Source organism: Tursiops truncatus, chromosome 3 (genome assembly GCF_011762595.2).
Source record: "Tursiops truncatus isolate mTurTru1 chromosome 3, mTurTru1.mat.Y, whole genome shotgun sequence".
NCBI classification, from domain to species: Eukaryota; Metazoa; Chordata; class Mammalia; order Artiodactyla; family Delphinidae; genus Tursiops; species Tursiops truncatus.
Genome location: NC_047036.1, coordinates 104,946,627 through 104,961,698, shown reverse-complemented (window position 1 = coordinate 104,961,698; position 15,072 = coordinate 104,946,627). Strand labels below are relative to the sequence as shown.

The 15,072-nt window shown below is 38.6% G+C and overlaps 1 protein-coding gene across 4 annotated transcripts in view; it reads right to left on the bottom strand.

The window, feature by feature from the left end:
• MEGF10 (multiple EGF like domains 10) overlaps positions 1 to 15,072 on the bottom strand; it is a 372,223-nt gene that overhangs the window by 78,974 nt on the left and 278,177 nt on the right. For all 4 annotated transcript variants that reach the window (XM_073802466.1, XM_073802464.1, XM_073802465.1 and 1 more), the window contains one exon: positions 5,902 to 5,994. In XM_073802466.1, the coding sequence (XP_073658567.1) occupies positions 5,902 to 5,994 (93 nt within the window). The remainder of the gene's footprint in view (positions 1 to 5,901; positions 5,995 to 15,072) is intronic.

Sequence of the window (15,072 nt, the reverse complement as noted above, 5' to 3'; positions counted from 1 at the left end):
AACAAACACCAAACTTTCTCCTGAGCCTGCATTTGTCTTTTACTAACTCCCTAACTCTTTACCCTTCCTTGTTGACTTCCCAGTTAAGTTTCTGGAAGAGGAGTCTATGCTTTAGCATCTTTGCATCACCCCTCACCCCACAGCAGTCTGCTTTCTGTCCCCAGCACAACATTAGGCCCTTCTTTCTAGTCCAGCCAGAAAACCTCTCACTACTTTACCCACCACCATTTCTACCTTCCTCAATCCACCTCTTCTCCTGAGGCGGTTCTCTTTCTCAGGATGAGACATTTACAAGTCTGTCTACTTTTCTCCAGGCCGCGAGCTCTGTGGGAACCAACAACTATTCCTCATTGGTTTCTTTATCTGCAGCATCCAGCACAGTTCCTTGCACACAGTATTCAATGAAAGTTCAAACTATGAACACATGAATGACCTTCTCAGAATCATACATTCAATCTCATTAAATGAAACAAGCATTTACTGCTCTCCAATCACACGCCAGGCACAGTGGAGGCCTGGCATTAACAATGCACAGGCCTCCGGGCATTAACAAAGACATTAACAATGCACAGCCCCTGCCCTCCAGGAGTTATCATCCAGTAAGGGAGGAAGAGAAATACAGGACTGATGAACAGATAAGAGATATTGATGGAGGAGGAACAGAGAGAGAACAGGAAAGAGGAGGAAAGAGAGAACTAGAGCTAAGATAATGTCACATAGGCTAGGGTATTCTTTAGGATGCCAATAGAAGTAAAATACATGCATGCTTTTTTTAAAAAAAAATCATTTAATCAAACCTAAAAAGAGGTAATATGCCCAAGTCGTCAAATAAATCATGATTTCACTTCAAGCAAACAAACCATGTTCAGTTCTCTGACACACCTGGTTTTTCATACAGAAAATACATTGAGACCCAGGAACACTGACTGTATACCATATATAGGAATCCGTCCATCCACTGACAAGGTAGACAGTCATACTAAACCTCCAAGGGAAGGCTTTTTAAATTTGTGCTTGTGAAGGTGCTGTCAGACTCTTAATTTCCCATGTATATTGGGAAGGAAAAAATATACAGAGAGAGAGCTATGAAAACGAGTTACTCTTCTGCCTGGAATGATTGATCCTGATGAGCCCAGGGAAACTGGGCTGCTGCTGCATAACGGGAGAAAGCTGAACTACGTCTGGAACCCAAGGGATTCTTTGGGGCACCTCTTGGTACTTCCACGTCTGGTAGTAAAGGCTAATGGAAAGTGTCAACAACCAATAAAAGGCAGGACAACTGAGAATTCAGATCCTTCAGGAATGGAGGTTTGAGTCACTCCTCCAGATGAAGAACCCTAAGTAGCTGAGGTTTGGGCTGAGAGGGAGAAATATGAAATGGGGAAGAAGGAGGCCATACATACAAGTACAGCATGTGACTAATTACAGAAAAGAGGCCTGTAGTAGTTTTTAACATTTCTCTTTGCTTTCTACATCTATGTGTTTATTTGTAGAAGCTATTTTCTTTTTTTCTGCTCTTTGCATTTTTATTTAATTTTATATAAAATAAAAGTTGTTGAAAGATAACTTTAGTATCTAGGTAGCAAAATATTCTGTGGTACTTCATCTGAATTTCAGGAAAAATTAATATAACCAGCTATGGATACCAGGACTTTGGGGACTTGCATCTCCTAATTTTGGGAAAAGAGTGAGAACATCTTAACTTGTAAGATGTCAGGCTGTATTTTATTAGATGGAAAGGCAGAGTCATTTTGTTGATGTACAAGAATTCAAATGTGTGTAGAAAGGTGCACAGAAGAGCTGAGTAAACAAAGGAGTGGACTGGACCAGTTATCACTTTATTGTCTCTCAGGGCTAAATTTATCCTTCATTTTTATCTACAAAAATGGATGTGGGCCCTTTAAGTACTCTTCCTTTGCCAGCTGGCTGACTGTTAAGCGTTTTCTGCAGGGTGCCGGAGAGACACTGTAGGAGGAAGGTGTTGCCCATCATGGTTCTAGTGTGCCAGCTCAACTGACTCCAGAAGTGCCCATGGCTCTTCCAGCACCCAGCCCCTGCCCTGTCAGCACAGTGGGAGTGGCTTCTCCAGCACAGGCAGCTTCTTCAGCATCCAGCTCCTACAGTGCACTGTGGCTAGCAGCACCCATCAGCCAGCAACTTGCCCTGGCATTCCCCCTTGGGCTTTTTTGTAGCAGAGTGCTTCTGGTAAGACACTTCTCCAGAACAGCTTTCTCAAGCATCCTATAGAACAGATTTCTAGCAAGTTCCAGAAAGCACATTTCCAGCAAGTTTCACTCGGGGTGTACCATGGCAGTCTCTCTGCCATTCAGTGAGCTGTGGCTGTGCTCTAACAAGGTCTGCATCACACCGTTAATGGGGCTTCCTCTTTGGGTATTCTATCTCAGCCCTAGGAGTAGTGGATGCTCCTTATTTCTGCCATTCCTGTATTCTTTTGAGTGTTATCTACTTTCTACTAGCCAATCTCTACACCAAATTCGTGTTATAGCTAATGATTCTTTTTAATAAACTTTCCCTGCTCAAGTTACTATGCGTTCCAGGAGCAGCGAGCACACCAGCACCCAGATCTTGGTTTCTAAATACCATTCTCCAATGGCTCATTCTAGGACTGAAGCAGGAAAAACACAAAGTGAGCTTGGAGTATCCTACAGTAGCAGAAAGTAAGGAACTGCTCAAAAGACCAAACAAAACAAAACGACCAAACAAAAGGACAATGGCGTATGAAAAGGACACAGAAGCCACCTAAAAGAACTCCCAGTTGCCAAAGCTGGAACAATTTAAGCAACAAAATAAACAATATAATATTGACTTCTCATGTAAATATATATAAGTCCACACTGATATGAATAAATGATTGATTAAATGGGAGGGAATAAATAAATCTTCCTTATAGAATATGTCCAGATAACATATGTATATATTCTCCCCCTCAAAACCATGGAGCTTAATCTCTACCCTTCATCCTTGAGGGTAGGCTAGACTTAGTGACGTATTCTCAGAGAAAAAGGAAAAGGAAAAATAGTAACTTTATGTGGAGAAACCTGGCAAACACTACACATCACCAAATGATGAAGGTTAACCAAGTGATGACACCATCAGTGCTGTCATGTGAATATCATCATACCTCTGATACGATATAATGAGACAGGCACTTCAACTCTGTGGTATTTTCATAACCTGGACCCCTAGTCTAGTCAGGAGGAAAACACAGACTGGGGGACATTCTGCGGGATATCTGGCCAGTCCTTGTCAAGGTTGTCAAGGTTATGAAAAACGAAGACTGAGCAATTGTCACAGACCAGAGGGGACTGCGGAGATGTGAAAATGCAGTGCAGTGCTCAGGACTAGATCCTGGAACAGAAAGAGGACATTAATGGAAAAAATAATAAAATCCAAATAAAGTCTAGAGTTTGTTTAATAGTAATATACTAGTAAGGAACTAACTGGTAGTGTATTCATGTCAATTTCTTTTGGCAATTAGTTTTGCCAAGCTAATGGTAACTTAATATGTTAAGGGAAAAACTGGATGCAAGTGTATGGAAACTGTCAACTCTCTTTGTAACTCTTCTAAAATTGTTCCAAAATGAAAGGTTTACTCAAAAAAATTATTGCAGTTTCTGTCTCTTGATTGGACCCTGACTAATACAAGGAACTGGTGTCATTAAAAAAGCAATCATTTTCTGGATCTAACATATATTATCAAATATAGGCCTAACAATAACCAGAGAAGAGGGGGCAGAGAGAGAAAAATCCTTGGGAATTAGGCCATTTTAACTCTGCTACTTAGTAGATTACTAGAGTGTGCATTTGCTTCAAGAATTATCTGGCCAAGAGTAACTAAATTACACACTTCCTAATGAGTGATATTAGGGTAACAGCTATAGATAAAACCCAGGTAACAAAATTCAGTGCTCTGGCTCAGAATAGCATTTTCTTAGGTGCTTAAAAAAGGTGTCAGAAATGTATTCTAAGAACATCTTTAAAGCCTTCAGATATCTGTCCACATTTATTTATGCTTCTGTTCATGATAAAGCCAAAACATAAGCTGTGGAGAATAAACTAAAAGTCACCTCAATATCATCATCCAGGATTGAAAGAACACGTGTTGTCAGAATTCTAGAGGCTTCATTCAAAAGTCAGTCAACTCCGAAATAAAGCAACAGCTTGTTTTCTAGAAGGCCTAAATCAGTTCTAGAGAGTCTGAAACCCATGTAGACCTTTTGTTTTGTTTACACACTCTTTAGTCTGATCTCTTAGTTCGAGGTAAGCTTCAGTTCTTAGGGGACAAAGTATGACTGCAACTAAAGTTATTCCACAGTATTCTCACCCTGAAATTAGTAACAAATCTCATTTCTCAAATGAAGAATATAGCCACTCTTCTCTTTCCCAATGGCTTATATAATAATGTTATTTTTCTTCCAAATGTGTAGGCACAACTGATCTTTAAGTTGGAAAAGTCAATGAAAGCAACAATGCATTTGAGGTCAGTTGGCCAGAAAAATGGACATGAGCCAGATCCCACATCCCAAACATTTTGCCTCAACAGCATGTGAACAAAGTGCCCTCTCCCCTCCTGATCTCTAACAGAAGGCTAACAAAACGCAGCAGGACAGTTACCCATTGGAATGGGAAGCCTGTCGGGGCAGAAAGGCGCACGCACGTGCGCGCGCGCACACACACACACACACACACACACACACACACACACACATCCCTGTTTAGGACACGACAAAAAGGCTCTTTCACATGGAATGTTCTATGCACAGACAGCATAAGGACCTCCCCTGAAGATGCTGTTTTAGAGGCAGTCAAGAGATCACAAGTCTAAAACAAGTAGTTCTAACAAGATAAAGAGTAATCTCCCCAATTCCAAATGAAAGCAAGTAAAAATTCTTAAAACCAGCTTATCTACATAGCTTAAAGTTCTTTTGGACTAGTTTCAGAAAATTCTTTGGTAGCAAGGAGGACAAAGTTGTGTTGTCATGAGAGTCTGCTAATTTTTAAAACTATTTTTCCCTTTCTCTAAATGTAAACATTTCATGCATTACAATTTAGTTGCACTTCAATTCCTTCTCACATTTTTCAAGGCAAAACGAAGTATAAAGGAACAGGAAGAGTGCACAATTACACGCACAGCAAGGAGTTAGCCAGAAAACCTAAGTTTTAACTGTGAAATTTAGAAAAGCAACTGTATTACATGACATTCCATCATTTAATCCTCATAATAATGAACATAGGATTTTAAGCGCAATCTGCTTATAGTCCAAAACACCATCATTTTACAATTATAATTCTAACATAATGGACAAAAATTATATACTATATTATGAATTGATTTAATACCTAAATGTTCATGAATTTTCGTTTATTACCAATAATTCTCCCCAGTAATCTGAGCAAGTACTTATTATTTGCACCTCAGAATTCAAAGATAAATATGTTAAGCATTGAAAATATCAATTTTACTTCTGCTTTAGAACCAACAAGTGGTAAGTTTTCATCACCAAGAAAATATATTAGATAAACGAACAAGTAAAAACAGACGCAGGAATACAGTAGCCGTGTTACCACAACTGCCTTACTGAGTTAAGGAATCTAACTTCTGGACCGTACCCGGGAAAATGCATTGATATTCACAGAAGTACAAGAATCAGATGATTGAAATCTTCTTTCCAAGTACCTTTCTTTATACTCTATTCATAACAGTTCTGTGTATAATACATGTAGAGATTTAAAAGAAACAGTATTCGTGAGTTGGACTGGGAATCTACACCACATTTTGCATTGGGATGAAGAGGGAAACCTGTGGCTCATGTAATCTGCAGACAAGAGGCCCATACAGCAAAAACATCCGGAGACAGACAACAGCAGGTGGAAACTTACCACTGGAGCAGTTGGTCCCACCCCAGCCAGGCTCACACTGACAGGTGTTTGGAGCAATGCAGCGACCATGGACACATTTATCAGCACAATGGGCTGTCAGAGAGAAAAATCAATCAAATAAGGAAAGTTGGCACAAGAAAAAAACCCCAACAACACAGCTGTTTCACATCTCAGTCTCAAGTATCACTTAAAAACAACACGCATGCTTGATAATTTTCTTCAATCCGTTCCTCAGCCCTCTTACAGTCCTCTGTGTAACCAAACAATTCCCCTTCTTATTTTGATACCTCCAAATAAATTCCTTCATTTCTACTATATAATTCTACTTCATGCTAAATTAGCAAAGAAGTTTCAAGGAAAATTGCCTAATCCACTTTTTAAAAAAATTATCAGTGACTACCAAATATATCCTCTTTGTTTCAGGAGGAGCGTATGTGGATGCACAAACAAACCACAAAGCAAGATCTCAGGACTCCCGGGCGACAAGAGTAGTCTGAAAGGTATTCCCTTTACATAATACCTTCACTGGAAACAATAGTCAAATTTCTTTGTGCACATGTTATTCACAACCATGACACAGCAGACTTAGATGCCCTTTTTCCTTTGAGGAGAATATTCGAAAAATGTCACCCAGGTCTTTAGGAAATAGTAAATCTCAATTCCTCTTTTGTTAGCGAATATCACTGGTGTGACCCAACCCATGAAAATAAGGGGTATCATTGCAAACATGAGTGGATAATTAGTCTGATGATTTCCAAAGGAAAGCTCAGTGGGCAGATGGAAACGGATCAGAAATATGCTGTGTTGCACATCAGCATTATCCTCAACATTAGTGCCACTCAGGTTGGTTAAATCTTCTTTAAAATACCTGGATATATGAGGAATTGTGAGAACAACTTGGAAGAGTTTGGATTTCAGATGTTCCAGAATTTCATTTAAGGATGGGATAAGGTATCCTATGCTTTAGAGGTAAGTTTCATTAATTTTACTTTTTACAAAAGTAAAACAGGTCTACTGTCCAAACATAATATACCAATAAGCAAAATAAACCTCTCTCTTAAGGAAAAAAAAAAGAGAATCATAATATTTTTCAATTTGCCTTCCCACTTAATGAGAAAAAAATCTTTCTATGTCATTAAATATTCTTTTGTGTGATTTATATACTGTGTGTAAGTCTATATTGTGTATATATATTTATATATGTTGTGTATATATATTTATATATGTTGTATATATATATATATGTATATATAGTATAGCATATACGTGTGTAATATATATATTGCTGGACCAAAAGTGATAATCACTTCTAAGGTTTTTATCAAAAAGATTTCGAGGGCTTCCCTGGTGGCGCAGTGGTTGAGAGTCCGCCTGCCGATGCAGGGAACACGGGTTCGTGCCCCGGTCCGGGAAGATCCCACATGCTGCGGAGCGGCTGGGCTCGTGAGCCATGGCCGCTGAGCCTGCGCGTCCGGAGCCTGTGCTCCGCAACGGGAGAGGTCACAACAGTGAAAGGCCTGTGTACCGCAAAAAAAAAAAAAAAAAAAAAAAAAAGATTTCGACATGAAGAGATATAAATGAAAGGCATTTTAGATGAAGAGAAAGCAAAAGCAAGCAGTAGAAAGAAAAACAAATGGAAATGAGAAGATCTGTTTGGGTGCAGTGTTTGGAGCAATAGCTTTGGAAAGAGAGAGACACTTTGAAAACCAAACTAAGGTGTCAGGACTTTATTCTGAGAATTAGCTGGGAATATTCTAATGAAAGATATAAATTTGTTATAAGAGAAACTATCAGGTAGGTCACCTGATGAGGACACTGCAACAAAATGAAGTGACCAAAATTTCAGGAAATACACGTTTATGTCCTATTACTAGAATAATTCTTTAGCATCCAGGCAATTTGGTGAGGGGTATCAGGCCAGATGAGCTAGAGATTTTGACACCAGAGCTCCAAGGAGATGCTTAGCAACCTCATAATACTTGATACAATTACGTATTTAATTATAATGAGTAGCAAAATCTGCCTGTAACATATGAACACACTGCCCTACAACATGTTGACTTCTGCTGCCAGGTTAAGTCGACATGTGCTAATCTCAGGGTTCAGTGCCTCCAGCCATTTCTATGCATGTTTGATATTGCAGATGGGTCATTCATTCAAAAGGCCATAGCTCTGTACTGTTATTTCTTAAAATTTAGCTATACATGTATAAGGCAGCAAAATAACATAACTAGAGTATGCAAGGTTCAACTAAATGCCACAGAAGGCCCAGTTCTAATTGTGTAGGGCATGTTCTGGACCCTGTATCACACTGTTTTATGGTAGCCAGGACACCCCCATCTTACAGAGAGTGCTGGCACCCATTGTAAATATGTAAATTTGACCATGCTTGGTCTAACTTGTCTTATGTACTGATGGCATCTATACTTGCAACATACTGTTAGTGATCAGCCTTCAGACATCAAATTCCCAATTTATCCTGCATCAAGATACTAAAACTATTTAAAATTCTGTTTGTATATTTTGAGAAGTTTTAAAAATCAGATACTAGATCTCTTTAATATGAAACCAGAGTTTTCTGATAGTGTGCATCTAAAAGAAAACACAGAGGGCTTCCCTGGTGGCGCAGTGGTTGAGAGTCTGCCTGCCGACACAGGGGACGCAGGTTCATGCCCCGGTCCGGGAGGATCCCACATGCCATGGAGCGGCTGGGCCCGTGAGCCATGGCCGCTGGACCTGCACGTCCGGAGCCTGTGCTCCTCAACGGGAGAGGCCACAGCAGTAAGAGGCCTGCGTACCGCGAAAAAAAAAAAAAAGAAAAGAAAAGAAAAGAAAACACAGAAATTGGATATGAAGGTTGATGAAAAGAAGTATCATTCATATCCTCAAATTGCAAATTTTTGTGTTTATTTAAAATACTCTTGTTGGTCTCACCCATGAATTTTACACTAAGAAAATGTTATAAATGTTAACTTATAATGTATATCTATATTAATAAAACACTACTTTGTCTTTATATCTTAGGCATCTACACATAATTTCATTTGACAGAAAAATCAGTTCCACTATTTGAAACTTGGAAAATCTCTGGGTTTCCAGGACACTGGATTGGATGACAGCTACCTGGGGTTTCCTATCTACAAAGAGCGGGTGGCCAGGAGAGGAAGGTTTTGGGGGATGTTCCATGGGAAGGTCTCAGTTTGCTCCTCCCCTTTTTTCTGTCTGCTTTCATTTTCTCACTCCTTATCTTCCTTTTCACCTTCTTTTACTACACATCTTTCTCTCCCCTAAAATACTTCCTTGATATGCACAGTCACTACACAGAATGCAGATTAAACTGTGGTTTTAGTTGTAGTTGTGTTGGCTCTTAGCCCCTGAGTAACCCCAAAAGATTTCCACTGTACCCACCTGAATCAACCAGAAAGAAAGGTAACGCAGAGCAAACAGGTCTAGAACCTTTCCTCCAATATCAAGATGGCCTTTACTAAAATGGGTAAAGAAATGCATGATAAGCTAAACCTGGGTCCCAGAAGATTAGGAATCAGAATTGCTTATGCTTGGATACCAATTGATTGTTTTTTGTTACTCTTGTTTTGTTGATTACAAAAAAGGATATTAAGTGAATTTCTATATGTAAAAATCAAAGGAGATCTGCTTCAAAATGCTTTGAGATTGCTGAATAATCATACGAATACTCTCACGCTTGATTCCTGATGATATGAACTTTGTGTTTTATGAAGTAAACACCAAGAAGTCCAGTCAACTGTAATAGATGGAAAAAAATCCTATCATGGTAATTTTAAAATCTAGATTATTTCTACGAAAACCTTGAAATAATAACATTTGGCTAAAGTCTGAAGCAAAACGTAAATAGATAGCAGAAAACAAATTAGTCTGTAAGTTAATTAGGAATTGGAAGGGACAATCTGCTTTCCTAATGATTTTTTTTCTTAATTAAAGCTAGAGTCAAAGGAATCAACTTGAAGCATTGAAGCCTAAAGTCAAATAATGATCTAAGTAATGGAAAATATTATTGGTACGGATTCTCAAAGGAAAGAACACAAAATTCTCCTGCCGTGCTGCAGAATCTCCACATGACATTAGACCGTCACACAAGTGCCATCTCTGTTCCATGCCCTATCCCGCAGCTTGGGACTCTCCACATTCAGCAGCAGCTCTCACCAAGCACCCACAAGACCAGTGGGAGCAAAGAGAGACAACAGAGGAGAAGAGAGCAAGCTAGAAAACTCTGTGTTCTCTGATGTCCCAACTCTCCAAATTGCAGTAACACTAACCATGGCATATGTGGTGACAAACACAGAGCCTGCCTCTAGGAAACTGACTGAGCTAGATTCCTACCCTAGCTTCATCTTTCCTCTTTTAGCCTCAAATGCCACCTACTCTGGGTGCTGAGTTTTATGACTAACAAACTCCACGTGAGAACCCAAGGTGGGTTAAAGATATGAATTTGTCATATAGAAAATTCCAAAGTCAGCTGGAAACGAGAAAGGGAACAGAGGTCTCCTGTAGCAAATGCTCAATAGCTTAGATTTCAAGGACAAGCACAAAAGAACTATCCTAAGTATGGCTTTCTCATCCATGGAAACTGTCATTTTATTCTCTATCCTATTCTTATTTTTAAAAGGGCAATTAAAATCAGGAAAATGCTAGCAAAGACAATCTATCCAATATGATTCTTTTTCACATCTCTCTTTAAGAAAATCATTAATATCACATTCTGAGTTTTCAGTAATCTTTTACAGAGACCAGATGTAAGCTGAATATGTGGACCATACTTGGTACACCGCTGCAGACACATCAAGTTGCAAAGAGCAGCCAAGGCACCTTCTCCCTCAAGAACTGGGGGGCAAGAGACACTGATGAGAAGAACATGCCACAACTATGAATTGAAAGCTGTGGACAGCCTGTCTGCCTGATGGACAGGTGAGGACTGACCCGATGACCCTCGAATCTTCTCTAATTAGGCTCCTATTTCAGCCTTAGCTCCTAAATCCATTTAAATCCCATTACCAGTGACATGGATCTCATTCCTCTTTCACTTGTAAATATTTGCCTTTAATACTGAGAGCTACTAACTGTACTCAATAGTTTTCTCTTCTGCCATATACATTTCCCTTTGGATTTACACCTAGAGTATGGCAGAAAGGTGAAAGTAAGAGTGGGCAGACTAAAGACTCCTTTAAACCAATTGTATCTCTAAACACAGTACCTACCTGTGTCCTAGAGGATATATTATAATCAATGCATTTAAGTTAATTTGAAAAATGCTTCCATGATCAAAGTATCTCTTGAAAATAACTGTCCAATAGAAACACACACCTTCCACCTAATCCATCTTTCCCCAGAAGTGTCTTTTATCTTGATGTCATGAATAAAGAGCATAAGCGACAAATCTTATTTTTGCTCATTTTTTTATTCGGAGTTGCTACAGAGGAACATAGATTTTTAGAGTTAAAGGTGCCTTTACTGAACGTCATTTCCGCATTTTTCAGGCAAGAAAATGGGGACTGGGAAAATGGAATGATTTTCCCAGTATTTGAAGCTGGCATTAGAGGCAGAAGTAGGAGTGAACCCAGGTGCCTGAATCCCAGTGGACCAAAACTTCTGATGAGTTTTGATGGCAGTGGGGAGGCAGGAGGGAAGAGGATGGTAGTAGCTGTGCTGGGTCAGATATTAGGGCAGGTGTATGAGACAACCGCGAGTCGGGAGTTAGAAGATTCAAATGAGGAAGAGAAAGAAAGCAGAGAGTTGACTCCTAAGATAAACTTTAACCACTACATACTTTTGTTTGAGGCCAATTACATGCAAAGTCTTTACAAAAATCTAATTGCTACTGCAGTATTCACTACAGACAGGAATCATTTTGTTTTCATATTTGCAGACATTACATTGTAGCATACCTTATTGTGTTTGTTTATAAAAAGGAAGAGAATTCCCTTTTCCTTCAATTTAATATTTACTGAGGTAGCAGGCACATTACTAGGCACTACTATGGATACAAAGATGGCAGACTGGGAACTCTTAGTCTGCAGAGGAGGTCAAATATAGGCTCCACAAAACCTAACTGCAGAGCAGAATGCAGATGTAATACAGAATTATTAACAAATACTCTGAACCATATTCAACAATTCCATTTATATGAAAAGTCTAAATAGGCAAAACTATAGAGACAGAAAGTGTATTAGTGGTTGTCTAGGGCTGGGAGGGACTGAGGGTGAATGTGGGGTGATGGCTAATGGATACAGGGCTTTATTGAGGAAATAAAAATACTATAAAGTTGATTGTGTGCTGATTGTACAACTCTGTAAATATGCTTTAAAAACCCCACTGAATTATACACATTAAATAGTTGAATTTTATGGTATGTGAATTACATCTCAAAAAGTAATCATAAGAATACCGTGGCAGCTGAGGAAAGGGAGCAATTGATTCCAACTAGAGTGAGATCAAGAAGGGTCTCAGGAAAGAGAGAACATCTGAGCTGAGGAAGTAGACACCTTTGTAATAAAGCTGCAGGAAAGAGGTGCCAAAAGCAGCTGCCTCATACTCCATCCTCTTTTCATCCCATCCCCAAGGTTACAAAACCCACTGCATAGGGTCAGGGGCTCTCACCCCACAGCCACCAGTGGTCCATATATGTGACGTGCATAGACTGCTGATCAGTCATGGAGAGTGAGAAAACACTGGAAGTCTAGATAGTTGCACTTGGCAAATGTATTTTTAAAAATCCACATCTAAAATTCCTTTCCTTCCATTCTTGATGGAGCTTTCATGCATGTGAAGGACAAGTACAAAGAGTGATTACCAGCAGCGTCTTTGGCAGACATCTCTAATTGTATACCTAATGTCTAGTCTTCCTTCCACCTTTATTAACAGAATGCCACTTTCACCAGGGACAATGGTGTGACCAGCAAGAAACCACATTTCCATCCCTCTTTCTGGATTGATGTGTCCATGTGGAAACAGTATAGGGGGAGAGATAAATGGTAAGAGCAATCCCCCATCTCCTTCTTCTTCCTGATGACAGGTGTGTAGACAAAAAGGCTGAATCTGCAGATCTGAGGGAAGGGCCCAGGGAATCATGGAACACTTTGATCTGAATTTCTTGCATGGATGAATAAATGCCATAAACCACTCACTTCGAGACTTTTCATTACATAAAAATTAAAAATTCCTCTATATATGTTTAAGATATCTACTTATCACAGCCAAACATGATTCCTAACATACACTGCCCCTTTGGAAGACCTTTCTGGTGAGTCAGTTCCTAAATTGAAAAAAATATATATATAATAGCAGAAAATAATTATCTCAAAAAATGTCCAAAAGGCACTTGGCAAAATCCAACATCCATTCCTGAAAAAAATTCTCTTGAACCCCTAGATTAGGAACAAGACAAGGATGTCTACTCTTATAATTTCTAGTCAGCATTGTACTGAAGGTTCTAGCAAGGTAATAATGCAAGAAAAAAGAAGTAAAAGACATCCAGATTGGGTAGGAAGAAGTAAAATTGCCTTTAGTTATAAATTATTGAAATATATATACATATGTATAGAAAGTCTGATGGAAATCTACAAAAAAAGCTACTAAAATAATGAGAGTTTAACAAGTTTGCAGATAAAAACCAATACAAATAACTTAATTATACCTCTATATACTGGCAAGAAACAATCAGCAATTGAAATTTTTTTTTTTTTTTTTTTTTTTGCGGTACGCAGGCCTCTCACTGTTGTGGCCTCTCCCGTTGCAGAGCACAGGCTCCAGATGTGCAGGCTCAGCAGCCATGGCTCACAGGTCCAGCCACTCCACGGCATGTGGGATCTTCCCGGACCGGGGCACGAACCCGTGTCCCCTGCATCGGCAGGTGGACTCTCAACCACTGCGCCACCAGGGAAGCCCAACAATTGAAATTTTAAGTCATTCATAATAACACCAAAAATGTGAAAAACTTAGGGATAAATCTGACTACAGATGTGAAAGACCTATACGCTAAGAACTAGCAACATTGCTGAGAGAAATTAAAGAATTAAACAAAACTATCAATGAAAGTGACCCATTTGACATTTACAGAACACTCCACCCAACAACAGCAGAATATATAGGATATTCTAAATAGAGAGAGAGACATTATTTATGAATCAGATGACTCACTATTGTTAAGAGCAGTTTTCTCCCAAATAGATCAACAGATTCAATGCAATACCAGTCCAAATCCCAGCAGCTTCTTTGGTTGAAATTGACAAGCAGATTTTAAAATTCATATGTAAATACAAAGTACCTACAATAGCCAAAATAACTTTGAAAAAGATAAAGGCTAATACTACTTGATTTAAAGGCTTAAAAACTACAGTAATCAGGACAGTGTGATATTGATGTAAATATAGACAAATAGATCAATGGAATGGAATAGAGAGTCCAGAAATAAATCCAAACATGCATGGGCAATTATACTTTGATAGAGGCACAAAGGCAATTCAGTGAAGAAAGAACAGTCTTTTCAACAATGCTGGAAAATTTGGATATCCATAGGCAAATAAATAAATATAGATATATAATTTTGCACCATATACAAATATTAACTCAAAACGAATCATAAACCTAAACATAAAACCTAAAAGTATACAACCTCTAGAAAAAAACATAGGAGAAAACCTTTGTGATCTTGAGCTGGGCAAAGATTTCTTAGATATGCCACCAAAAAATACAACTTGCAAAAGAACAAATTAATAAATTTATCCATCAAAATTAAAAACTTCTGCTATTCAAAAAATACCATTAAGAGAATGAAAAGATAAGTCACAGAATGGAAGAAATATTTATTAAAAAAATTAGCTGATAAAGAACTTGTATTCAGAATATACAAAAATACTAAATAAGAAGATAAACAGCTCAATTACAAATAAATAAATAGGCAAAAGATTTGCACACTTCACCAAAGAAGATGTACTAATGGTACATAAGCTCATGAAAAGATGCTCAATATCATTAGTCACTAGAACAGTATGAATTAAAACTGCAATAAGAAAATATTACATATCTATTCAAATGACTGAAATTAAAGACTGACTGTACCAAGTATTGGCGAGGATTAGAGGAACTGGAACTCTCGTACATTGCTAGTGGAGGACTACTGTGGAAAATTTTGTCAGT